Raw genomic sequence first — 22,212 nt, 5'->3', positions numbered from 1 at the left:
TTGGCTCAAAGACCTTTTATTAATGGTTACTGCTTACTTATCTCTGTTGAGTCAACTATTCTCAGTAGATGTTTGACTTTCAGGTACCCTCTCCCCACTTCCCCCGATTGTCTTCTAGGTTGCCCCTTTCTAAGAAGAGGGTAAAGTGTACTGTCCCTGGTTACCAGGCCTTTCTTCCCCTCCAGCTCCCTTGTTCCTGTGTGGGGTGGAAGTATGCTCAGAGCAGGGACCCATCCCTCCAGTCCTCAGCCCTCTGAGGATTGTTAGATAGGCCTTTAAAGCCCCCAAATTTATTGCCCAGTAAGTGTACCAACTGCAATTAAGCTAGATCTCTATTAACACTGTCTTTGCTAGAACTGTTCTTGGTTAACAGACAGATGTTCAGTCTATGGCATGAGGCTGTGGCTGGTCTCTAGCTGATGGAGCATTGATACGAAAAACCTGGGGTTTTCATGGGGAACAAGGAGATTGTGTACTCTGGTGTTATGTGAATCACCCGGGGATCTTGCTAAAACTACAGGGGTGGGAGCTGGAATCTGCATCCCTAATGAGCTCCCTGATGTCGCCCAGGTTGCTGACTGCAAACTGTGCTTTGATTAGAAGGGCTGTGTTTTAGTCAGGGTTCTCCAGAGAAACAGAACCAACAGGACACATATCTAGGAGTGTATTATGAGGAATTGTCTGAGGAGGCTGAGAGGCCCCAGGATCTGCAGTCTGTGAGCTGGAGATCCAGGAAATCCTGTGGTGCAGCCCAAGGCCCAAGGGCCCAGGAGCCCACTGTGGAGAGTCCTGTCCCAGCGTGAGGGCCTGGGAACCAGGGACATGGAGAGCAGAAGATTGATGTCTGGGCTCAGGCAGTCAAGCAGAGAGAGAATTCAACCTTCCTCAGCCTTTCTGTTCCATTCAGGCCCTCACCGGATTGGATGATGCCCACACACATTGAACGAGGCCATTTGCTTTATTCAGTCCACCAATTCAAACGCTAATCTCTTCCAGAATCTCTATAGGGATGCACCAAGAAATATTTAACCAGATATTTGGGCACCCCATGGCCCAGTCAAGTGGATGTCTGAAATGAACCACCACAGGCTGTAATCATGCAATCTGTGAAGCAAGAAGGTGACGACTGGCCAGCCGAAATATTAAAAATAGCAAATAGTTACAAAAATACTGACTACGTTCTAGCCACCACACTAAATGCTCTCCATAGAGTGCATCGTCTAACTGCTATGATGCGCTAGAGTAGGGACCATATTATTTCCATTTTATAGGAGAGGGAATTGAGGCCCAGATTCCAATAACTTATTAGAGATTAAACATCTAGCCAGGGGCAGAACTGAGCAATCTTGACTTCAGAGTCTCAACTGGGAACACCATTTCTCCCAGGGCAAACCTGAGGCCACCTGTTACTCCACTAGTCCACAGAAAGCTAGGGTCCCGCCATGATTATAATCATTAGGTTTTTGCTTAGTGAAACGGCAGGGATGTTGGAGAAGATGGCCTAGGAGTTTCCTCTGAAATGTAAGACAGTATGTATGCTTCCTTCCAGGTAAAGAAAGAGCTATAGCTTTCCCGAGGGAAGGAAAATGAGAGCAGGGAGAGAGGAAACAGAAGAGAACTCAGTGAGAAAACAAAAGATACCCTCATGCTTCAATTTAGAGAAAAGAGAACTCCCACCTAGCAGAATCTTGAAATAAAATTTCCTTAGAAAGCCCCTCAAAAGTTGTATCCTTGTAAGTCAAAAAGGATAAGGGGAACTTGTTCTTCTCTCTTATTTCCATGGGCGCAGTTCTGCTCCTTTAAGATTCAAAACCTCACCATGCCTCCCAACCACGCCCCCAAACACCACCAGAGTTCAGATTTCTTCCTCTGTGTTCCAGAGGCCTTCATGAGGAACTCAGAGAGAGAAACATACCCTCATTCATTTGTTTATCTGCATTTCTCCCATCCTAGACTGCTTTCTTTCTTCTTTCTTTCTTTCTTTCTTTCTTCCTTCCTTCCTTTCTTTTTATTTTTAGGACAAGGCCTTAGCTTCAACACACACCTTGAACTCTAGGTACATTGGAATGCTCTCTTCACTGAACTTTCGCTCTACAGTCTTGACCTAATTCCCTTTCCATTACTGTTGTCCCTCAACCCATACCAGGTTCATTAAACATTTCACTCTGCAACTTTATCACGACACATGGTACTCTGTCTTACTGCTAGACTTTATCAGTCCCTTTTCTGCATTACATTATAAACTGGGTGGTGAGGACTATGTCTTCATGACCTCTGTCTTCTCATTAGAGTTGAGCTGAATTCTACACGTTGACTGATGCTCATAAAATCAGATATTAAATGCATAAGAAGAAAGGAAGGGAAAAGAAGTTTAATCACAACGAATGTACCTGGAGTGCCTAAGACAGACCCCAAACCAGTTTAAAACAAAGTTCTACGAACCTCAAAGCCTCTTTTCAAGAGCTCTTCCAGATCCTCTCCAATATAAGATCTCTCCAGATCCTAACTTCTTTTACTGAACATACCACTCAAGAACGAGCGGTGCTTTTCCTTGTTCTTGGGGAAGTTCGCAAGCACCCCGGGGCTAGATTTACCTTTGAACTCAAACCAAAACAAAAACAATAACTGAATGAAAAACAATTCTTTTAAAACAACAGAAAAAGAAATTCAGAAAGATTTTAGAAAACAAAAATAGGTTAAAGTCTGTTTTGTTTGAGGGCAAGATCCAAGTTCATGTCTGGAGACAGAATAAGCATAGTGCTGGGCTTTATTCATTTATTCTCAAGCACCTTCCATGGGCCATGAGCGCCCTTCCAGAAGGCAAGGAGTAGGGTGGGTATCTGTACTTCTCTCTTACTGGATGAGGCAAGAGCTTTAGTGATTCCTTCTTTCCCCCTAACGCCTCAATTGCGAATGCTTTCATTTTATACAAATTCTCTACTTCTGCCCTGAGCCATCATGATCAGGGGAGAGCGGCTGTGTGTCATGCCCAGAAAGAGAACCCAGAAAACCAAGACAAAGAGGGAAAAATGTGGATTCTATAAAAAATTCATAACAATTGTGCACAAGACACATTTATTTCTTTGGCCCCCTAAAATAACTGTCAGTAAGAAATGACTTGTAGCTGAGTTTACGAAGTAAACATAAAATGTTATTAAAACTTTACATTCTCTGCACTCTCTGTGTGTCTCCTTCTCCCTTAGGATGATTTATCTCACTCATTTTTTTTTTTTTTTTAATGAACACAACACAGAAATTCAGATCTTTAGACTAGGTTCCAAGAATCCAGAACTTAACAGCAAAATGAAACACAACAACAACAAAAAAATACTTACAGCAATTTAAAATATTTCATGCAGTGACCACTCAAAACATAGTCCCCATTCAGCCGGAGTTTGGGAAACTGGCACAGACAAGCAAAATTAACCTACAGCTTGTTGCCATTTTTTTTTTCTTGATAAACTTCAAGATTTCTTACAACAGAGGGATGTTTTGATTGTCTTATCACGATGGGAGAAAAGGTTTTATCTTTTTATTTCGATCAAACTCTCCCAGCCTAGGCCCATTTATTTCTCCTCACACTCAACATCCTGAGTTTATGTGTGGGAAAAAGAATCTTAACTACTGCAGGTGACAGGCCTTACGAGGGAGGAAAACAGCAAAGACCACTGCCCTCCCCACAAACCATCCCAAACTGACAACCAGAGCTTTATGTCGAATGTGCTCATTTTCCATCTACCACACAAAGTTGTCCCTGTTGAGAGGTCCTTAGCACCCGGCCCCTGAGCAAATGTCCTGAGAGCTTTCCTGAAATACTGATTCTCGTTGAGCATCTTTTAGCCATTAATCACTACTTGTAGAGAAAGGCAGCTTCACCAGGAACAGCTCTCTGGTTCCCCCGTGATCGGGGGAGAAGTATATTCAAGTGCTAGAGAGAGAGAAAATGCTATTTTTTCCTCAGATAAAAGAATGGAGTCAGAAGGTGTTGAGAAGGCGTCTAAAAAGAAAATCGGAAGCAAATTCAACACTCAAGATAGATATCAACAACAGATATAAAATAAGCCAGTGTGTAAACTCCCAGCTTTGACAGCACTTCCTAAGACAAAGTTTTGCAGCTGGTCCTAGAGGCAGACGTCACACACACGCTGTCATTCGAGACCACAGTCGGTGGTGACAATGACCTGTACTTCCAGGCTGGTTATTCCTGTGCCAGGCCCTCCATTAACCCCCACACAGCTATTATCTATCCCATCCAGGATCCCAAGCAGCCTCTGAGGTGGATACCCTTATTCTAAACACTCAGGGCCACTCCCACTTCTGCAATTCAGCGTTTCTGAGACTGGAGAGAGTCAACGTGGTGCATATGCTGCGTGGTCCGAAGCCCTTCCAGGGGGCCGGAACGCAACCGTGTTGATGTTCCTGCAGCAAAATGTGTGGACAGGGGTACCGAAGTAGAAGGAAGCCTACTTCTTCAGGTCAGGTCTTCCCGCCAGAAAGGTTTTTGCCAAACCTAGATTTAAAAAACAAAACAACCAAAAAACCACCCAAAACCCATTTTCAGAGGTTGAATGTTAGAGTTGAAGACTGGATGTGTCATCACCTCCATTTCACAGGCAAAGAAAATGGAACCAGGAGAGGAGCAAGTGCACTGCATCTTGGCACAGGGCAGCAGTGTTTGGGCCCGATTCCAGAAGGAAATCTCAGACTCCAGAGCCTGTGTCTAAGCCCCACTCTCCTGCCCCGCAGGCTTTCTCTGGAAGTCTTAAACACAGATGCCTCTGAAGTCTTTCTGCTTGTCCCCAAGACTTCATCTGTCCTCTCTTTTCCTCATTCCTTGCCTTTTCTGCAACCTCATCTGGGAAACGATTGGAGAGAGAAGAAAAAAAGGAAAACACTGTTTTTCCTTCAGTGAGAGCAGAAAGAGGCAGCTCTAGCCTTGGTCCCCTTATTCCTTTAGGAATTGGGAGTCTTGCTCCTGAGGAGTTGTTGGGGAAAAGGGCAGGGGAAAGGAGGAAGAGGGAAGGGGAGGGAGGAGAGGGGACAGTGGGAGGACCAGGAAAGAGAAAGGACCTAGAGCCTGAGATCAGAAATGACCGAAGCATCCTAATAACATCCTAAAAACGTCCTAATAATTCGAGATGTCCCCATTGTTGGAGGGTCACTGTCTTTCATCGTCACACACCTTCAGTAAAGTCGGCTGCATAAGGGGATGCCTTCCACCAGTGAATGTTTGCCCAAGTGAAGATGAGGCCGAGCTACACATCTGGGTAACATACCAAAAGCAGCCCACTCAGGCTGGTAAAATGATCTCACAGCTGACCTAATCTGGGAGAGGCAGGGGTTCAAGGGCAGAGTTCAGAGGAGAGTGTGCTCCCTAGCAATCCGCAAAAACTTGAGAATGACACTGGACAGAAGAATGGGGGTTTGAACAACGTAGCTCTCAAGGGATAGGGGGACATCAGGAGCCTCGGGTGTGGATGGTTGATGGCTTACATGCAGACATCCAACCTCTTCCATGTGCCCCTCTTACCCTCCTACAGTCTAATGGGGTTTCTCCCAGGGGAGAGAGGAGTGTATTTGGGTGACCCAGAACCCTGCAATGCCCATGGGAGTGTGGGCTTTAGGAATGTTTCTCAGGGTCCCCATCAAAGCCGGAAAAGGGTTGAGACCCATTGTTTGTATTCTTGATTTGAAATCCTAATGGCCAAACTTGAGCTTGGTGGCCTAGTTCAGGCCAGGAACTAATCAAGCCCACACTAATCAGATCTTGAATGGGCTCAGCCTCTATGACCCAGCCTTCAAACCCCAGGCAGCTGCACCCCATGGCCCATGCGTCCACACCACTCTCCTGGGCGCTAAATTCAAAAGGAGCATTTCATCTGGGTCCGAACTTAAAAGTGGGATTTTTAACATCACTTTCTTTCTGTCATGGGAGGCTTGATTTGCTGCTTTGTTCCCTTTTAAGGTTGGGGTTTGGATTCTCCACCACCAATGTGTACCTAAAACTGGGCAGATTGGCTGTGCGTACACTGCTGTTTCCAACAGGAACAGATAACCTCACTTTTTTTTTTTTTTTAAAGATTTTTTATTTATTTGACAGACAGAGATCACAAGTAGGCAGAGAGGCAGGCAGAGAGAGAGGAGGAAGCAGGCTCCCTGGTAAGCAGAGAGCCTGATGTGGGGCTCGATCCCATGACCCCGAGATCACGACCCGAGCGGAAGGCAGAGGCTCAAACCACTGAGCCACCCAGGTGCCCCCCTCACTTCTGATCAAAGAGTGTCTCTGCCACAGCAGAAAAGCCCTAACTGTGGCTGATTGGAAACACTGGTGAAAAACTTACCCTCGGGTTCATCAGCTCTGCCAGGGGTCCTCCTCCAAATCAAAACAGGTAAGTTTTTAAATATTAGTTATATGGGGGCATCCTTTTCTGTTGTGATGGCAGTGCAAAAGGAAATATTTTTTTCTTGCTCTTCCTCTGTAACGTCCTTTTATCAAATCAGTGGCCAGGTGTCAGAAGAAACCATATTTAAAAACAAAATTTTAAAGCTAATCAGCATATTCCTTTCCTTGCACTTATTTCAGAAGGGCATACATAGGCGTACTCGTGACACACACGTCTATGAAGATTTTCCTTTCTTGCCGTTTCTTAAATCTTTCTCTCTCTTCTTTTCAGTGCTAACTCTACCCATTTTAATCCCCCAGCAAACACATATGTAGCACACCCACCCACCCACACGGGAACACAAGTCTAAGTTCTTGTTCCCCTGAAATCAATTTCTAGCGAAATGAAAGTTTTCACAGAAAAAAAAAATGCTATATTAAGCCAGAGTGTACCCAAGATACTGAAATATATTTTTACTCTAATAACACCCTAAAGCCTTTTAACTATGAAAAAGTCAACTAAAAACTCCATTTCAATTAGCTTTATCAGAACTTTAATTATTGCCTAACGTAGTGTTATACCAAATGACTAAGTTTAAAAATAAGTTTGTCCAACCACACATTGAACTGTTTTTATTTTATTCTACATAGTAGAGTGTTTTCCTGTCTAAGTTGACAAGTTCAGCATGAGTAGGAGGAAGGAGGAAAAACAAAGGGACACTCGTTAAGAAATGAAGGCAGGACTTTCCTCATTAAAACAGACGGACAAAAACACACCTTTCAGAGCCAGAGAATCATAGCCAGCATTTTGATAAAAGAATGAACTTTAATCCACACAGATGAATCTGAGAAATCTTCTGGGAGAGATGCCATAGATTATTGCCATAAATATTATTAGCAGACTCACAAGGCTATAATCACTGTCTGTATCCATGATACCGAGTTTCAAATTAACATGGTTATTTTACTTGTGTTCCTAAATTTAACATTAGGGAATTTGGCCTGTGAGCCTATCATCATTAGGCAAAAATACATATTTTTTGTATATTTATATAAATATATAATACATATAAGTATATATTATAATATATAATATATAATATATATTTTACATGATTCTAGGAGAATTAGGTAGTATAGGATGGTCAGCATTTGTTAAGAACAAAGTCTGAGTGTTTAAGAGTCACTTATTTGACCCCACAAAAAGTCCCATAGTGCCTTTGGTAAATGTTGGCTTTGGATAACATTTCTAGTTCTGCATGAAAGCTGGGTAATATCACTATTGCTATTCAAGGTCTATTTTCCCTTTTTTCTTCATTCTCTTACTCTTTCCCCACAGTCTCATCCTGCCAATTTTAGTCAAATGGCCAGAATGATCTGGTTGAATTTGGGAGCTTTGAGAGGGAGTCTTTCTTAAACCCAGAAACCAAGATTTCTTTTTTTTTTTTTTTTTAAGATTTTATTTATTTATTTGACAGACAGAGATCACAAGTAGGCAGAGAGGCAGGCAGAGAGAGAGGTGGAAGCAGGCTCCCTGCCGAGCAGAGAGCCTGATGTGGGGCTCGATCCTAGGACCCTGAGATCATGACCCGAGCCGAAGGCAGAGGCTTAACCCACTGAGCCACCCAGGTGCTCCCAGAAACCAAGATTTCTGCTTCCATTTTAGTTTTGCTTGGACTCTCTCAGATGATGAAGAATCCTATCTGAGTGACCACAACCTTGAAACTCCGCAGTCCTCATCCAAGTTTCATACAGCCAAAGGAACGTGACCTAAAATGGACAGGCACAGCTAGTTTCAAGCTATGTGGAAGGAGACAGTCTTACTCCTTGGCCTGGGAGCGTGAATGGGCCAGAATTCTTGGGGAAATACATTTGAGAGAGCACATCCTCATTCATCTTTGAGAAGGCGAGTGGAACAAGGGAAATCTCCATTTTCATGTCCTAAAACCAGGGACTTAACCTGCTGGCACCTTAAGAAGAGCAAGTGTTCTGTTTTTTTTTTTTTTTTTTAATTTTTTTCTTAAGGTTTATTTATTTATTTATTCGACAGACAAGAGATCACAAGCAGGCAGAGAGACAGGCAGAGAGAGAGGAGGAAGCAGGCTCCCCGCTGAGCAAGGAGCCCAATGTGGGGCTCGATCCCAGGACCCTGGGATCATGACCTGAGCTGAAGGCAGAGGCTTTAACCCACTGAGCCACCCAGGCGCCCCGTTTTCTGGATTTTTGAGTGAGTGGATGATGAAGGTTAATGCTACCCCTGCTCTTATCTCCTCCATAAGAAGCAAAGGCCACGGGCTCTGAATAATAACGGGTCTCCTACTAGAGTCTCAGGTTTTGTGAGGAATAGGCCTTTCGGATAACTGGATTTTTCAGGTATCTAAACGTCAGCAAGAAAAGCCTTTCTGTTTGCTGCGCTGTCCGTCGGCTCGCCTAGCTGTACCTCCTAACGAAGTTCTGAGCCTCTTGCTGTGCCTGCATCGTACCCCACCCTGATTCTTCTTTCTCATTTCACAACTCGGGGGCTCCGTGGTAGGTATAGAGTTTAAAGAAATCAGACTTTTTTTTTCCCCCTCCCAAATTCGGGCCTTCTTATCAGCCTGTTTATTATGATTTCTAATTCTAAAATGAAGAGGAAGAAAAATAATCTAGCTGGGTTCCCTGGTAATGAAAGCTCTGCGGATTCCTGTGGCACACGATAACCGGGAAACTGAGTAGAAAGTGGTCAGGAGGGACACCTGGGTGGCTCAGTCAGTTAAGTGTCTGCCTTTGGCTCAGGTCATGATCCCAGGGTCCTGGGATCGAGCCCCACGTTGGGCTCCATGCTCAGCAGGGAGTCTACTTCTCCTTCTCCCTCTTCCCCTCCCCTCTGCTCATGCTCTCTCTCTCTCAAAAACAAATAAATAAAATCTTAAAAAAAAAAAAAAAGGTCAGGAAAACCGCTGCCAGAAACCAGGTGTGTTGACTTTCTGCTAGTGTCCAAGAGTTCCAAATTACAATCATTTCAGGAGAAATGAGCCTGGAAGGATTTTGGAATTCACTCAATTATTTGAATGGAATGTTCTTTTCCAAGATCTCTCCTAGTCTGTTTCTCTGGTCGCCTTCAAGTTTCTGCTCAACTATCAGTTGAAGTGAAGCCTTCCCTATGTTACGTAAAATAGCAACCTGTATCTGCCCCTCGCAACAGAACTCCCTCTCCCTCTTTTCTGCTGGGCTCACACGCTGTTGCACAACTGGTCCAATGTTCATGGTACCAACATGGCAGCCCTGCCCCTTAGCACCCTCACCATCTGACATATGTCTTCTACTGGCTTGCTTCCCTTCCCTCCGAGGGTAGGTATTTTTGTCTGGTTCACGGCTGTATCTCTAAGAGCCCAGAACAATGCTGGCCATATCACAGATGCTCAGCAGATACTTATGGACAAACAGAAGAACTAATTTACCATCTTCCAAAGCTCTGGTCGAAGCGTTCCCAACTTCAAGGGCTTTGTATTTAATGGAAAAATCCGACCTGAAGGCGAACAGCTACAATAGGATGGGCTCAGAAAGCAGTGTGCTGGGATGTTACAGGTCGGGTGCTGGTGCTTGACCCAGGACAAATCTGGGTTCTAGCCTTGAACAGTCCCATGGCTCTATGACCTGGGGCGAGCTCTGAACTTCCCCAGACCACATCTCTTTGACTCAGAGATGACTAGAGAAGCAAATGTCAACTGTTACGGGTCTGTGATGAGGAGCCAGGGAAGGGATGCCCACAAGTGCTGATACTCTCAAAATCTACAAGAAGTGCCTGCAGCATCGGCTCAGAACTTTACAGAAGAGAGCACCAGATCAGCAGAGCAGGGGGTCTGAGGCTGTCCGGTGCTACTGGGGAAGCTTGTCAGTAAGAGGACAGAGCCTGAAATAAATGAAAATCCTCTTCACCTTGCATACAGTGAAGTGCCATATGGAATTTTCCTGTACTTAATGCATGAAACCTTTTTTTTCTTTTTTTTTTCTTTTTGTCCATTTTGAAACTTCTTTAAAAAATGAGATGCATATTTGGGGTAGGGGTTTCTCTCATCAGAAATGGGTTATTGACGAGTCTCCAGTAACCCAATCCAGCTTCAACCTTTCTTGTATCCCCACTGAGTTGCCATCCTTTCTGAATTGAAGTGTCAGGGGGAAAAGTCCAACTTGGTATTGAAATATTAAGTATTATGGGTGCTCACCACCATCCCCGTCACAACCCACCATTGCTTTGGCAACAGAGGTTTTGCTAAGCAGAACATATTGTCCTTCCCAGAAAAAGAGTTAATTCCAGATCTCGTTCCAGATCAGAACACTAAGTCTCCAGGAAAAACAAGCAGTAAATCCCCTTTCCAATCACTAGTGAATTTTTTTTTTTCCTTTCCCTCTCCCTCAGTAGGTCCCAAACTATTAACAGCCTCTTTAGGACAAATCTTCTCATCCCTGCATTCAAGAAGCTTTAAAGACAGTGACACACAGCTCTCGGGTTCAGTCAGTTTCACAACTGATTGCGCTGTAACTTGGGTGAATATTCTCATTGCTCTTTGGCAACTGGGAGTTGAGAATTTTAAGATGGGAGAAAGTGCTCAAGGCTAGGACACAGCTATATATACAGGTTTAACACTCTTCTTCTTATCTGCAAAACCTACTATAGTGGCATAATCAGGCTAAGTGAAAAAGGGTGGCATTATGTAAATTTGGCACTATCGCAATCTTTTTCAATTGATCGAGATTCTGAAATTCTAGCCTAATAACAAACACCAGGCAATTCTTAGTAAGCTCGTGAGTCAGTGATATGACTCAAATTTTACTACTTACTCTAAAAGACAAAAAGCCATAACAAATTGGGCAGGGACATACAATATTAGTAACCACTAAATCATAACTAGTTGAAAGGCAACGTTTCTTCTGGCGACAATTTGCTTCATGTTTAAAGTAACCATTACCGCATGTTTAGGAAGCAAAAATAAAGTAGTAAGAAGAGGAGAGGGAAAACAACTCATTTCTAATTTGAGGCCTGGCTCCACAACCATTTTTCTTAATCACATTTTAAGTGCCCCAAAAAGGAGTTTTCTGGGGTTCTAGAAATGTTCTCTTCGTTGGGGTGTGGATCACATAGGTGCACAAAATCTACCAAACTCTCTACATTTAACTATACTGAATTTTCACGTCAACTTAAAGAAAAAAAAATTTTGGTAGCCCACACCCTGAAAGTTATGCCTAGGAGGTAGAAATATAAACCTAGAATTAAACTGGTTTTGTTTTTAATTCTGTTTAATAAACACTGCAAAAATGGCAAGAGCTATAACAACAACAAGAAACTGCGGGAAATTATCCAAGATGTGTTTGAATTTGAATTGTGCCATTTCACATGCCATGAAAGTGCCTCCAATCTAGTAGCTCACATTAAACATCAACTTCCCATGCTCAACTTTTAGCACTCGTAAGTCATTATTGTCTGTACCAAAACAAATCACTAACAACCTAGCTGTTCTGAAAAACATTCTTGAGTTCTGTCTGGGTTCCTTTCTGACGGAAAAAGGTGATCTAACTCCTTGATGCATTCACTAGGAAGCAGATAGTTGCTGGTGATCGGGCCCTTATTCAAAGAGATAATACTTTAACATGGGCTATAAAAGCAAGGAAACTGTTCTATCCGCTTATAGCCTGGGTTTAATGATTAATAGCACCCTGTTTTACTCTCTCGAGTCACAGTTCAACTGATAAACTTATTGATCAAATAAGTTTCCTACCTACAAAGCCTCACATGGGGTGGCCTCCCTTCCTGAGTCCCCTCCACTCCACTCCATCCCTCCCAAGCACCATGGATACTCCAGCCAGACTTTGCGTACTGTTCTCCATTCCGCTTTCTTCATGCCAACTCCCACTCATCCTCTAGACGTGGCTCGTGTCCCTTCCTCTGGGAAGCCTCCATAAGGTAGCCCCCATGTCCATTACAGCTCTCAGGACACCCCTTCCCTTAATGCATATCAGGCCCAGTTTTTCTACATGTTTGGTAACTTCTCTCTACCACCAGGCTCGAAGTCCCTTGAGGGCAGAGATGGTGACCCTTTGTGAACCCTGAGCTTGGCACAGTATGTGGCACAGAGGGAGACTTAATAAGTACTTAATGAATGTGGTCCAGGCAGGACACAACTCCAATCGTATTCCAACCATTAGAAAGGATTGCAGGAGGCAGCGGCTGAGTGGCACAGTTAAGCGTGCGATTGCTGATTTTGGCTCAGGTCGTGATCTCAGGGTTGTGAGGTCGAGGCCCACACTGGGCTCCACACTCAGCATGGAGTCTGCTTAAGACTTTCTCTCCCTCTCCCTCTGCTCCTCCCCAACCCCGCGCGCACTCTTGCTCTCTCTCAAATAAATAAATATTTTAAAAAAATAAAAAAAAAGAAAAGAAAGCATCCCAGGGGACATAAAGGATAGAGTAACGGGGGAAATGCAAGAATCTGGGAGTCCGGAGAAGCGAGCTTGTGTCTAAGGCTTCCGTATTAAATAAGGCTGCATCTCTAACTCCATAACCGTAACTATGGTCTGACAACACAGACTGGCCACCTTAACCTTGTTTTAATTAGTTCTAGACTCTTAGTATTCTTCCATCACAACCTTAAACATTATAGGAACACACTAATTTACAAGGCTACACATGACTCCAAGCAGGGAATTTGGAGATGCAAGACTTCTGAAAGGGTCAGGGAAATTTTGCCTATAAGTATCTTGAGGTTCTTTTAAGAATGGGGCCCTTTGTTTCCCATACTATTGCAAAATAAATTAGCAAGAAGCTCTTCCGGCTGAGTACCTGCTTCACTGAGGTCTGCAGTAACGCTCTACAACCCAGCACTGAGCTGGGGACCCAGTACAGATGACTGGTACGTTCACATAGAAAAAGGGACTTGAGTTTAAATTAAAAAGAACACATGGTTACTGATTCATTTATGACTAACTAGAAGAAGTCAGTTCACATTATTAGCGATTCAAGCAAAAGTTGCATCAGCTTACAGCCCAAGAAACTCAAAGCCAGACTGGTAACTTAAGAAAAGACTGCTTTTCGTTGGGTGAAGGAAGTACTCATACCACTCTAGATTAAGAACTTGAGATCAAGAACCACCGAGTTCTGTTTGAAAACCACTGTTTGAAACAAAAGCATAGCCAAGTACCAATGGCTGGAAGGACCGCAGACCCTGGGAAAAGTCAACTTACTTCTTACAGCAGAGAGACAAGGGGCTTAGACAAGATAAAGCTCACAAACTTGCCCCACCCAGGGCTGCCGGGCCACACAAGCTTGCTCGTCCCATCTCTCAATGGAAGGTGCTCGAGATAGACGGAAGATCCAAAGGGAATCCTTCTTTTGTGCCCTTTACTGAGAAAATAGCTCTGAAAAGCACTACGTTAAGGACCCAGCTCAGGAAAGTCTGCAAAATAAATAGGCAACACCTGGGTTGTCCGTAGTTCCACTTTTAAGAAAGGAGTCCGTCCATCTTCCTTCCCATAGTATTTCAAAAAATACAAGTACATTTCTTATAGCTCTTGGCTAAAGCTGACTTTCAAGAAACTCTGAACAATCACAGTGACATCAGATTTTTAAGAAACCGAGAAAACAATCTGCTCAATTCGCCTCCAAGAGATGGTGTATTCAACTTCCAAGAATCCAACCATTCTTTGCTAGATATTTTCATGTTTAACAGGCTTATTTGTATCCCATTTTACATATGGGGTGGTGGGTGCGAGAGGCTAGGCAAATTGTCCAAAGTCCCAAGCTGGTAGCTGGTACAGGCCTGCATTCCGGCTCATTTTTCTGAGTCCAAGACTAGTGTTCTTTATACTAAGTCCCAAATGCCTCCTGAAGAAAGAAGCCTCCTTTTAAAACAGTTCTAGGCCTTGTGAGACTGGAGAGTGAAAGGGCTTGACGGCAGAAAATGACCAATGCTAGCAAAGAGAAATCAAAACCTGCATGTTCCAACAATGAAACACCATGAATAAATTATACTCCTCAATATACCAGTAGATAGTTAAGAGCTCGGGTTCTGGGGTCCAAAGACCAAGTTCAATTTATGAACGAGCTATTTACTAGCCATCTGAGTCTGGGACAGATTACTTAAACTCCCTAAGCCTCAGCTTTTCCATCTACAACATGCAGATTAAAAAATGCCGACCTACCTATCTGCCAACCTCACGCAGTTGGTGGGAGGTCAAATAAGAAATGTACGTTGGTAACTTGAGGGCTCACAAGTGTAATTTACAGGAAATACAATTCCATCTAGTCTACTGACCCGGGGGGACAACACTGCCATAAATCAAGACTGGAAGATGTATCCAATCCTGTTCACGGTGCAACTGTCAAAATCTTGTCATCTTGGGTTTAGGTCCACTTACAGAATCTTTTCAAATAAAGTCCAATTTGCAGTCATCTCACCTTCCTACAAATTTAGACGTTGCTCAGAACCAGAGAGACTTGTGGCTAACCTGTAATCGCTAAAGCTAATTTAATCACGGATGGGCAGCTCTGTTAACTGGGTTCTTTTATAACCATGAGTGCAAGTAAAGGAAATGTTACAAGAGCCCTAACATTTAAAAAGAAAATTTCTGAAAACATAAATGTAGATTTTGACACACAGCAGTACTTAGGTTAATATGTAGAGCACACAGACCCTGAATTGCTAGAACACTTAATTTGGGGTTTCTGTTGCTGTAACAGAGATCTTCATTGTACAAATAAGGACCTAAGCAGGTAAACTAAAACTACACAAGATAACCCTCTTCGAAATGTTACAAGGGCTTCTCATTTGAAGACTGATCACTTAAGGTAATAATCACAAGTTATTAAGACAGTACTCATCTACCTTAGTGATGATGTAGAAAGTGTCTCTAAACATTTTTCATCAACGCACCCCTATCAACAGAATACACCCCCACTGTATGTGTATTTGTTTATAAAATACACCATGCGCTTATACACACACATGTGCAAAAATACTTGAAGAGAATGTCATGAAGGTACTTTGGAGATCACCTATCTATAGAATTATTAAAACTAAATGTACCCAGAGGTGACCATGTCTTCTGTTGTGATTTGAAACAATAATTAGCATTTGATGTGATGGTCTCCAAATACAGAAATGCACTTAACTTCACTGTTGTTTCCTGCCTGGTGGTCTCTCTCGTGATGTTAGGTGTCTAGCCTACACTTAATCACCCTTCCATCTTCAGGAGTGGGGTCACAAATGGCCTTCACAACTTAAAGGCACAAGGAAAGAGGCTAACAATCAAGTAGTTAAAAACAGCTTAGAAAATATTCTCTCTTTATAAAATGCATAAAGACATTAAGCATTATACTTGAATTTCTTTAAAAATGCCTTCAGGAACATGCTTTATTTATGCTTCCCATCCAATCCTCCCCCAAGCCCAGTTTCCACCTAGAATGGGCCATAAACCTTACTACCACTTTGACCTGCATGTTCACATACTGAGAGCAGACTTTGTCCCAGATTCATGAATTACAGAAACCCTACAGTAGTAGTTCCCAAACTCTCTGCCAAATGTCTCTGCTGCACAAATCTCGATATTCACCAACATTAAAAATGATAAATATCACAAAAAGCCTCCTATAAAAGTCAGAAGCTGAACTCCAGAATGTTCCTTGTGAGATTATTCAACTGTGAAATGACAGGAAAACACTTACAAAAATTGAAAATCCTTAACTGGAAATTAAATTGGAAGCCTTATCATTTTTCTATCCATTTGAAACACTGAACAATACCAAAAGAAATCGGTTAGCTAATGTAAAACTGCAGTCAACAAACTGCCAGAAATTAACTGTTGAGGAAATGGTGTCAAACCTAACTATTGATACACTCTGTGGCTTACTTACTTAGGAGGATCTTAAAACTACTAAATATAACATCTTCTTTAATGTTTCTTCACTTTACGTTTTTCTCAGAAAAAAAATACAATTTATATATATATGTATAAATATAAATATATATATGTATGTATATATGTTGAAGACTTACAGACATAGCCAGAAACTATAAATCATCATATATAAATTCCTCTGACTTATCTGTAGTAATAGAAATGACTTCAGGACTCAGGTAAGCAGCTTAGTTCGGTTAGGAATACAAACTATTTCACTACGAAAGTTTTTCATACTGTTATGTTTCAAACATAAAAAATAAAGTATTGCTGTATTTTAGCAGCTGCCAAGTACAAAAGTTCAGGTACAGACTTGAGAGGGGACTAAACACTGTGCAGTCCCTACACCTTCAGATAGAGAAGAAATCTATTGCTTCAGACAAGCTGAAATAAACTGTTGATAAATTCTCCCCCTGGCTTATCAATAACATCTTATCACATTAGCTGAAACAGGGGTGCGAAGGGGAGAGGAATGATCTTTAAACTTTAATATACAGTAGAGCACTTTAACCTTTAGTTACTAAACACCAGAATAGTCAGGAATACTGCTTCCTTTTAACATGAAGGCCAATTCCAAGATCTGTAACATATATACAAAACAAACTACTTCCAACTGGTAACCGTGACTTGAGGAAATCATTTGTGCAACAGGACCAGGAAGCGATTTTCTAGTGGCCTTTCCAGTCTAACAATATAGAAATCTTGCCTATTAAGGGTACAGACAGACAAGTGACTCCCATTCCAGACTGAAAGGGAAGACAGCCCCATTATCCTGCATGAACTAGGGTAAGCCTTGCTTCAGCGTTACTGAGCAAGACAGTACTTACATCTGGGGAAAAGGAAATAATTTTAAAACTACTCATTAAAATTCAGAAAGTAACATTACTAAATGTATTGCCGGTAATTATGAACCCTTGGTGCCAATGGCAATGAATGGTTTTGAAAGCTGTCATCCCCTCTTGAAAGGATTTCTGAGAAACTATCTCAGGCAGTGTAAAAAGCCTTTTCAGTGATCACTATTACATTTCTTAAAAGCACACAGAAATGTGCTTTTACACATATGCAGGTCTGGGACACACCTGCGTGTGCATACAGCAGACACTCAAATGTTTCCATCCAAATAGCTAGGCAGAACACTGCACGGAAGCAATGAATGAGAAATCTCAGCTACTGTACCGTAGACAACTGTCTGGGGAATAGGAGGTTAAATTAAAGTCACAGCTAACAGCCGGATGCTAGGTCTCAGTGATGCTTTTTAAAGAGCAACTTATCAGCTCTTTACATACCAGACATCACCTGAACTCTAAAATGTTTAGTAAGTTCTCTTCCTACTGCATTTCTTTTTAAGCACTGAAAAGTCTGATGTCAAAATCTTCAAAAATTTTTTTCCATCTGAGGACAGGTTCAAGGACACAAGTTTTAGGTACTAGAATTTATTCCTCAACTCTCTGGATCCTTGGCCTTCAGGTCCAATGATTTAGTATGCAGAACTTTAAGCACCACGGGGCTTCAGAGGAGGAGATGCGGTTGGCAAATAGTGGTCAGAACTGGGGTGAGACTGGGGTAGACTGTACCACCAGTTGTTTCATTGCACATTCAAATCTGAAAAACTGGGAGGCTTTCTCGAAGAACACACTGAAAAATAAAACCGTAAAGGGCAAGGGGGTTCCATGCACTGTAGTTATAAAGCAAATACCCAAGAATGATCTGTGAGGTACACGCACAGTTTGTATTCTAAACACCTGCACATTCAGCTGTGTATTCCCGTGTAGTCTACGGCACCCGTCATTCATCAATCCCCAAATCTGGCTCTATGGATTTCAAGTAACCTAAATTGCTAAATATTTCCACTGTGAGCATGTTTACATAAATACCTCCCCAAAAAGCCACTATATGCTAAGTTACTTAACTGTGTAAAGGCGAACTCAAAATTCCCCATTTTCAGTTTCCACGGAAGAGCCATGTTATCCTCTACAACCAAAGAATTACCAACAAGTTTTTATCATACCGGGTAGTGGGGTAATCTACACTCCGGCACTCTATTTTAGGTTCTTAGAATTTATCTGAAACAAATCCAAAGAGGAGGAATCAAAAACTCACATTTCAACTTTTGAGAATAAAAATTCAAACGTACCTTTTGTTGAATTCCAGCTTAAGTGATTTTTATGTAATCTTGCAGCTGATGAAAAGCAAAAAGCAACCAATCTCTGCAGTGATTAGCCTGTTCTTTAAGACTATGGGTCATCTACCCCAGGATTTTCTAATGGAACAAGGATTCCATGGGGCAAAGTAATTGTTTCTCAAAGGTGGGCAGAATGGAACATTTAGATCTTCACTTCAACAGGGAAGCAATGACATGCAATCCTTTTGAGTACCACTTTGTTTGGTGGATGTTACCTTTGTCTCTCATCCTCATTTCATGAGATTAGCCTGGGAATGTGTCCATGTTTTGACTTTAGAGATTAAAAAAAAAAAGTTACCCTGTGTTTCCTCTTAACACCTAAATATGTAGACACAGATCATCTTCACTCCTATCAAATGTTTTTCAGCATGACCAGTGTGCAACTGACATTCACATAGCTTATAGGACCTAAGTCTTCTGAGAAACGTTATCTTTTATAGCTGAACCTCTATAATCATGACAAGAGATTGATTAAAATGCCAAGATAAGAAACAATTTATTATAGAGAGAAGAAAAATTTCTCATCCAAAATATAGAAATCTGTACAACTTTGCCACAATCAATATACATGAACTGTACAAATTTACACCAGTTCATAATTTACCAAATAAAAGATGACTAACAAAGTTCACAAAATAGATGGTGGTTTGTGGAAAAGACTTTTACCCAATTAAGTACAAGGAAAGTTACAAACCAGACCTCCACTTTCTAAAAATAAGAAGTTTACTCAGTCTTAGAAAACTACAAGCTAGCAAATGTACAGAGAGCTGGCTGGTGCTATCACCACAGTTGAGACAGTGTCTTTTTAAGGGTCTTTTTTAAAGCCTGTTGCCATGGCAGATTCTGGTCACTTGCTACTCTCAAGGCCAAAAACACAATACAAGGTCTGACCATTTCCCCAGGTCATGCTTACTAGGTTTGTCTTATGTACATTTATACATATTTAAGTGCTAGGTAAAAGTCTTGTCAAAATTTCCAGTACTACCACATTTAAAATGTTGAGCTTTCCTACTGAGCTGCCAAAAAAGTTAACAATTTTCAAGTGTAATAGTGCAAATTTCCTCTGCAAGATCTACTGCAGAGAAAGGTTCTTTGAAATACAGATTTGCCTTAAAGGGGTTGATGGAAAAAATTTAGGTGTAACATCTGGGAGAAACTGAAACCACCCTAGGACTTCACTCCCTAGCAAATAAAGTGATCATTTACTTGGACTCACAGGCTATTAAATCATTGAAAGGTACTGTCCAAACTATGGCACTGTCACTTAAAAAAAATTTTTTTTTACCACTCTATCTTGTGCCAGATCTTCACAGCTGTGACATGGTTTAAATTCCATAATCCATCCCCAAGAGGAGCCCACCCAAAGCAAAAATCAAATTTATCCATCCATTATAAGATGATCCATCCATAGACTATATCTTAACCTGATACAGTCATCATATTGTAGTTTTTGGAAGGGCTTGTTCTGCCCAAGAGAAGTTCCTCCTTACAGCTGATTCTGCTGTCTACCATTTGCACGTTGCTGCTGTTTTGAGTGCTACCTCCTGCTGGTGAGGCTTCGTACAGCACGCAGATGGAGCCATCCTCTCCAATTCTGTAGGACACTTCGTAGGGGTCAACCCAGAGTGTGAGTTCACTTGGGAGAAGCCTGAACAGCTCCTGACTGCTCAGTCCAATCCGCTGTGCTGCCTGTCCAATCAGAGGATCCATTTTATGGTTGATGCGAATACAACGGTAACCTGATCCCTTGCACGGCTTTTCTGGGAACCAGTGATGTTTATAATGTTCTATAAGGAAGAAAGAAAAGAAAAGAACAGAGAAACAATACTTTAGATCGTTACTGTTAGAGCCCGCTGTAGCTTCCTTCTTCCGCTGGCTCCTTTGAGAAGTGAGAAATTTAAACTATCAACTTTTAAAAAATGCCCAGCATTGCTCTCGCTACTGTGCGTGTGCGGGGCTGGGGAGAGCGCGGGCAGGGCTTTAGAAATAACACAGTAGCATGGGACAAAACAATCTCCAGGAACCAACCGGTCAAGCCGCCAGAACAGGAATCCGGCGCGCGGCCTCGGCTGGCCGGGCAGCCGGATGGCACCGGCGGCCAGGCGGGAACCTGTTTACTTTCTCCACCCCACCCCAGCCCAGCCGCACACAATGGGGTTTATGGCTCTGGAGGAGAAGCGCCACCGAACTGTTATCCCCAAAGGGAAGAAAAACAAGCAACCCTAAACCACGCTCTGGGCAGGGCTGTAACTGAACCGGTGACAAATCCGATGATTAATGGTCAGAGGTAGGAGGCGCGGGAAGACGGCACGTCCGTCCCGGGCTGGCCCCGGGGCAGCGGCGCGGTTTCCCACCCCCGGGCCCGGCTGCCGAGCCCACAACGGCTGGAGGGGGTTGGGGGAGGGGGCGTCGAACCAACCCCGGCCCCACAGCTCCTTTGTCCCCAAAACCGCTGACGGTCCGAGGACCGCAGCTCCCGCCTCAGTGGCCGTAGTTTCTTTGTTGTGCGCCTGTTTCCTTCTCCCCTCCGTGGGCCAGCCGTTGGGGGAGGGGGCGCCCTCGGCCCAGCCCCCAAACCCTCGCCAGGACCCGCCGTTAGCGGCCGCCTGGCGCACCAGCCCCGGTCCCGCGGCGGGACCCGAGCGCTGCCGGCCCGGGGCAGAGACTCGGCTCCCGTGGCCCGACGGCTCGGCCCGCCTCCCGCCCGGAGTGTGCGGTCCGTGTCCGTCCGGTGCCCGTCGCCCTCCCGCCGCGGCCGGCTCACCTGCCAGTAGCTCCTGGAGGCTCTGGCTGAAGGTCTGCAGCTGTCGTTCGCTCGTGAGCCCCTTGGTGCGGAGGAACTTGGAGATGAAGGACACGGCGGCGGCGATCTCGCCTATCATGGTGGCGGCCCGGGTGTAGAAGGGATGCATGGGGGCGGCGGGCGGGGGCGGCCCGGGGCGGCCGGGGCTCGGCGGCGCGGCCCCGACGGCGGAGCGGCCACCCCGGGCTCCCTCGCAGGTGAGAGGGCTGAGAGGAAAAGAGGGCGGGAGGGACGGACAGCTACTTTTTTTCTCCTTTATAGTAAAAAAGTTATTTTCACGACAGGAGGCGGCAGGCGGGAGGAAGAGACGAGCGACGGCGGCCTGGTCACATCGCTCGGACTTCCCCAGCCGCCTCCGCGTCCAGCTCCCCAGCCTCCGAAGCTCCCAACAGTTGCATTTCCAGCTCGGAGGGGCGAAGAGAAGCTGGCGCCGTGCAGTAGCTTTTATAGCGCCGCGGAAAGGAAGTGGCGTAGCCGGAGTATGACGGCCGACTCCAGCCAATCCGCAGATCGCACCATTGTGACGCACCAGATTCGGAGCCAGAGGGGGCGGGAAAAGAGAGCAGGGGGCGGATGCGGAGACAGGGAGGAGAGGGAGGAGCTGACGTAATCTGCTTGTAAACAAATAAACTCCAGAGCCGCGGCCGGAGACCGGCGGGCTGTGGCCAGGGGATCGAGCCGAGCTGGAGTGCGCGTGTGAAAGCCCCGCCCCCAACTCTAGCTCCTCCTTCCCCCTTCAGCAACTCCGGGCCCAGCGCCAGGGCATCCTCTGCGAAAGTGCGCTGCCTGGGCTCGCGGGCGGGGAGGCTCGGTGCTGGGCAGATAAAAGCCGCCCGGCTCAGGCTGTCCGCGCGCGCGGATTCGGCTGCAAGTCCGTGACACCTGTCCACTCGCGCGCTGGGTGTTTGTATCCCT

The 22,212-nt window shown here is 44.1% G+C and overlaps 1 protein-coding gene across 1 annotated transcript; it reads right to left on the bottom strand.

Moving 5' to 3' along the window:
* Window positions 1–18,965: 18,965 nt before the first annotated feature.
* LOC111142257 (BTG anti-proliferation factor 1) lies at window positions 18,966–21,720 on the bottom strand. Its single transcript, XM_022495303.1, has 2 exons — window positions 21,259–21,720; window positions 18,966–20,281 (listed from the first exon to the last, which is right to left on the bottom strand). The coding sequence occupies exons 1-2, from the start codon at window positions 21,404–21,406 to the stop codon at window positions 19,914–19,916; spliced, it is 516 nt and encodes a 171-aa protein (XP_022351011.1). The 5' UTR covers window positions 21,407–21,720; the 3' UTR covers window positions 18,966–19,913.
* Window positions 21,721–22,212: the final 492 nt, after the last annotated feature.

The sequence above is a fragment of the Enhydra lutris genome, unplaced genomic scaffold (assembly GCF_002288905.1).
Source record: "Enhydra lutris kenyoni isolate GAN:26980312 unplaced genomic scaffold, ASM228890v2 scaffoldscaffold7, whole genome shotgun sequence".
In the NCBI taxonomy this organism is placed as follows: Eukaryota; Metazoa; Chordata; class Mammalia; order Carnivora; family Mustelidae; genus Enhydra; species Enhydra lutris.
Note: the sequence above shows the minus strand (reverse complement) of the source record. Positions and strands in the feature narration are given on the sequence as shown.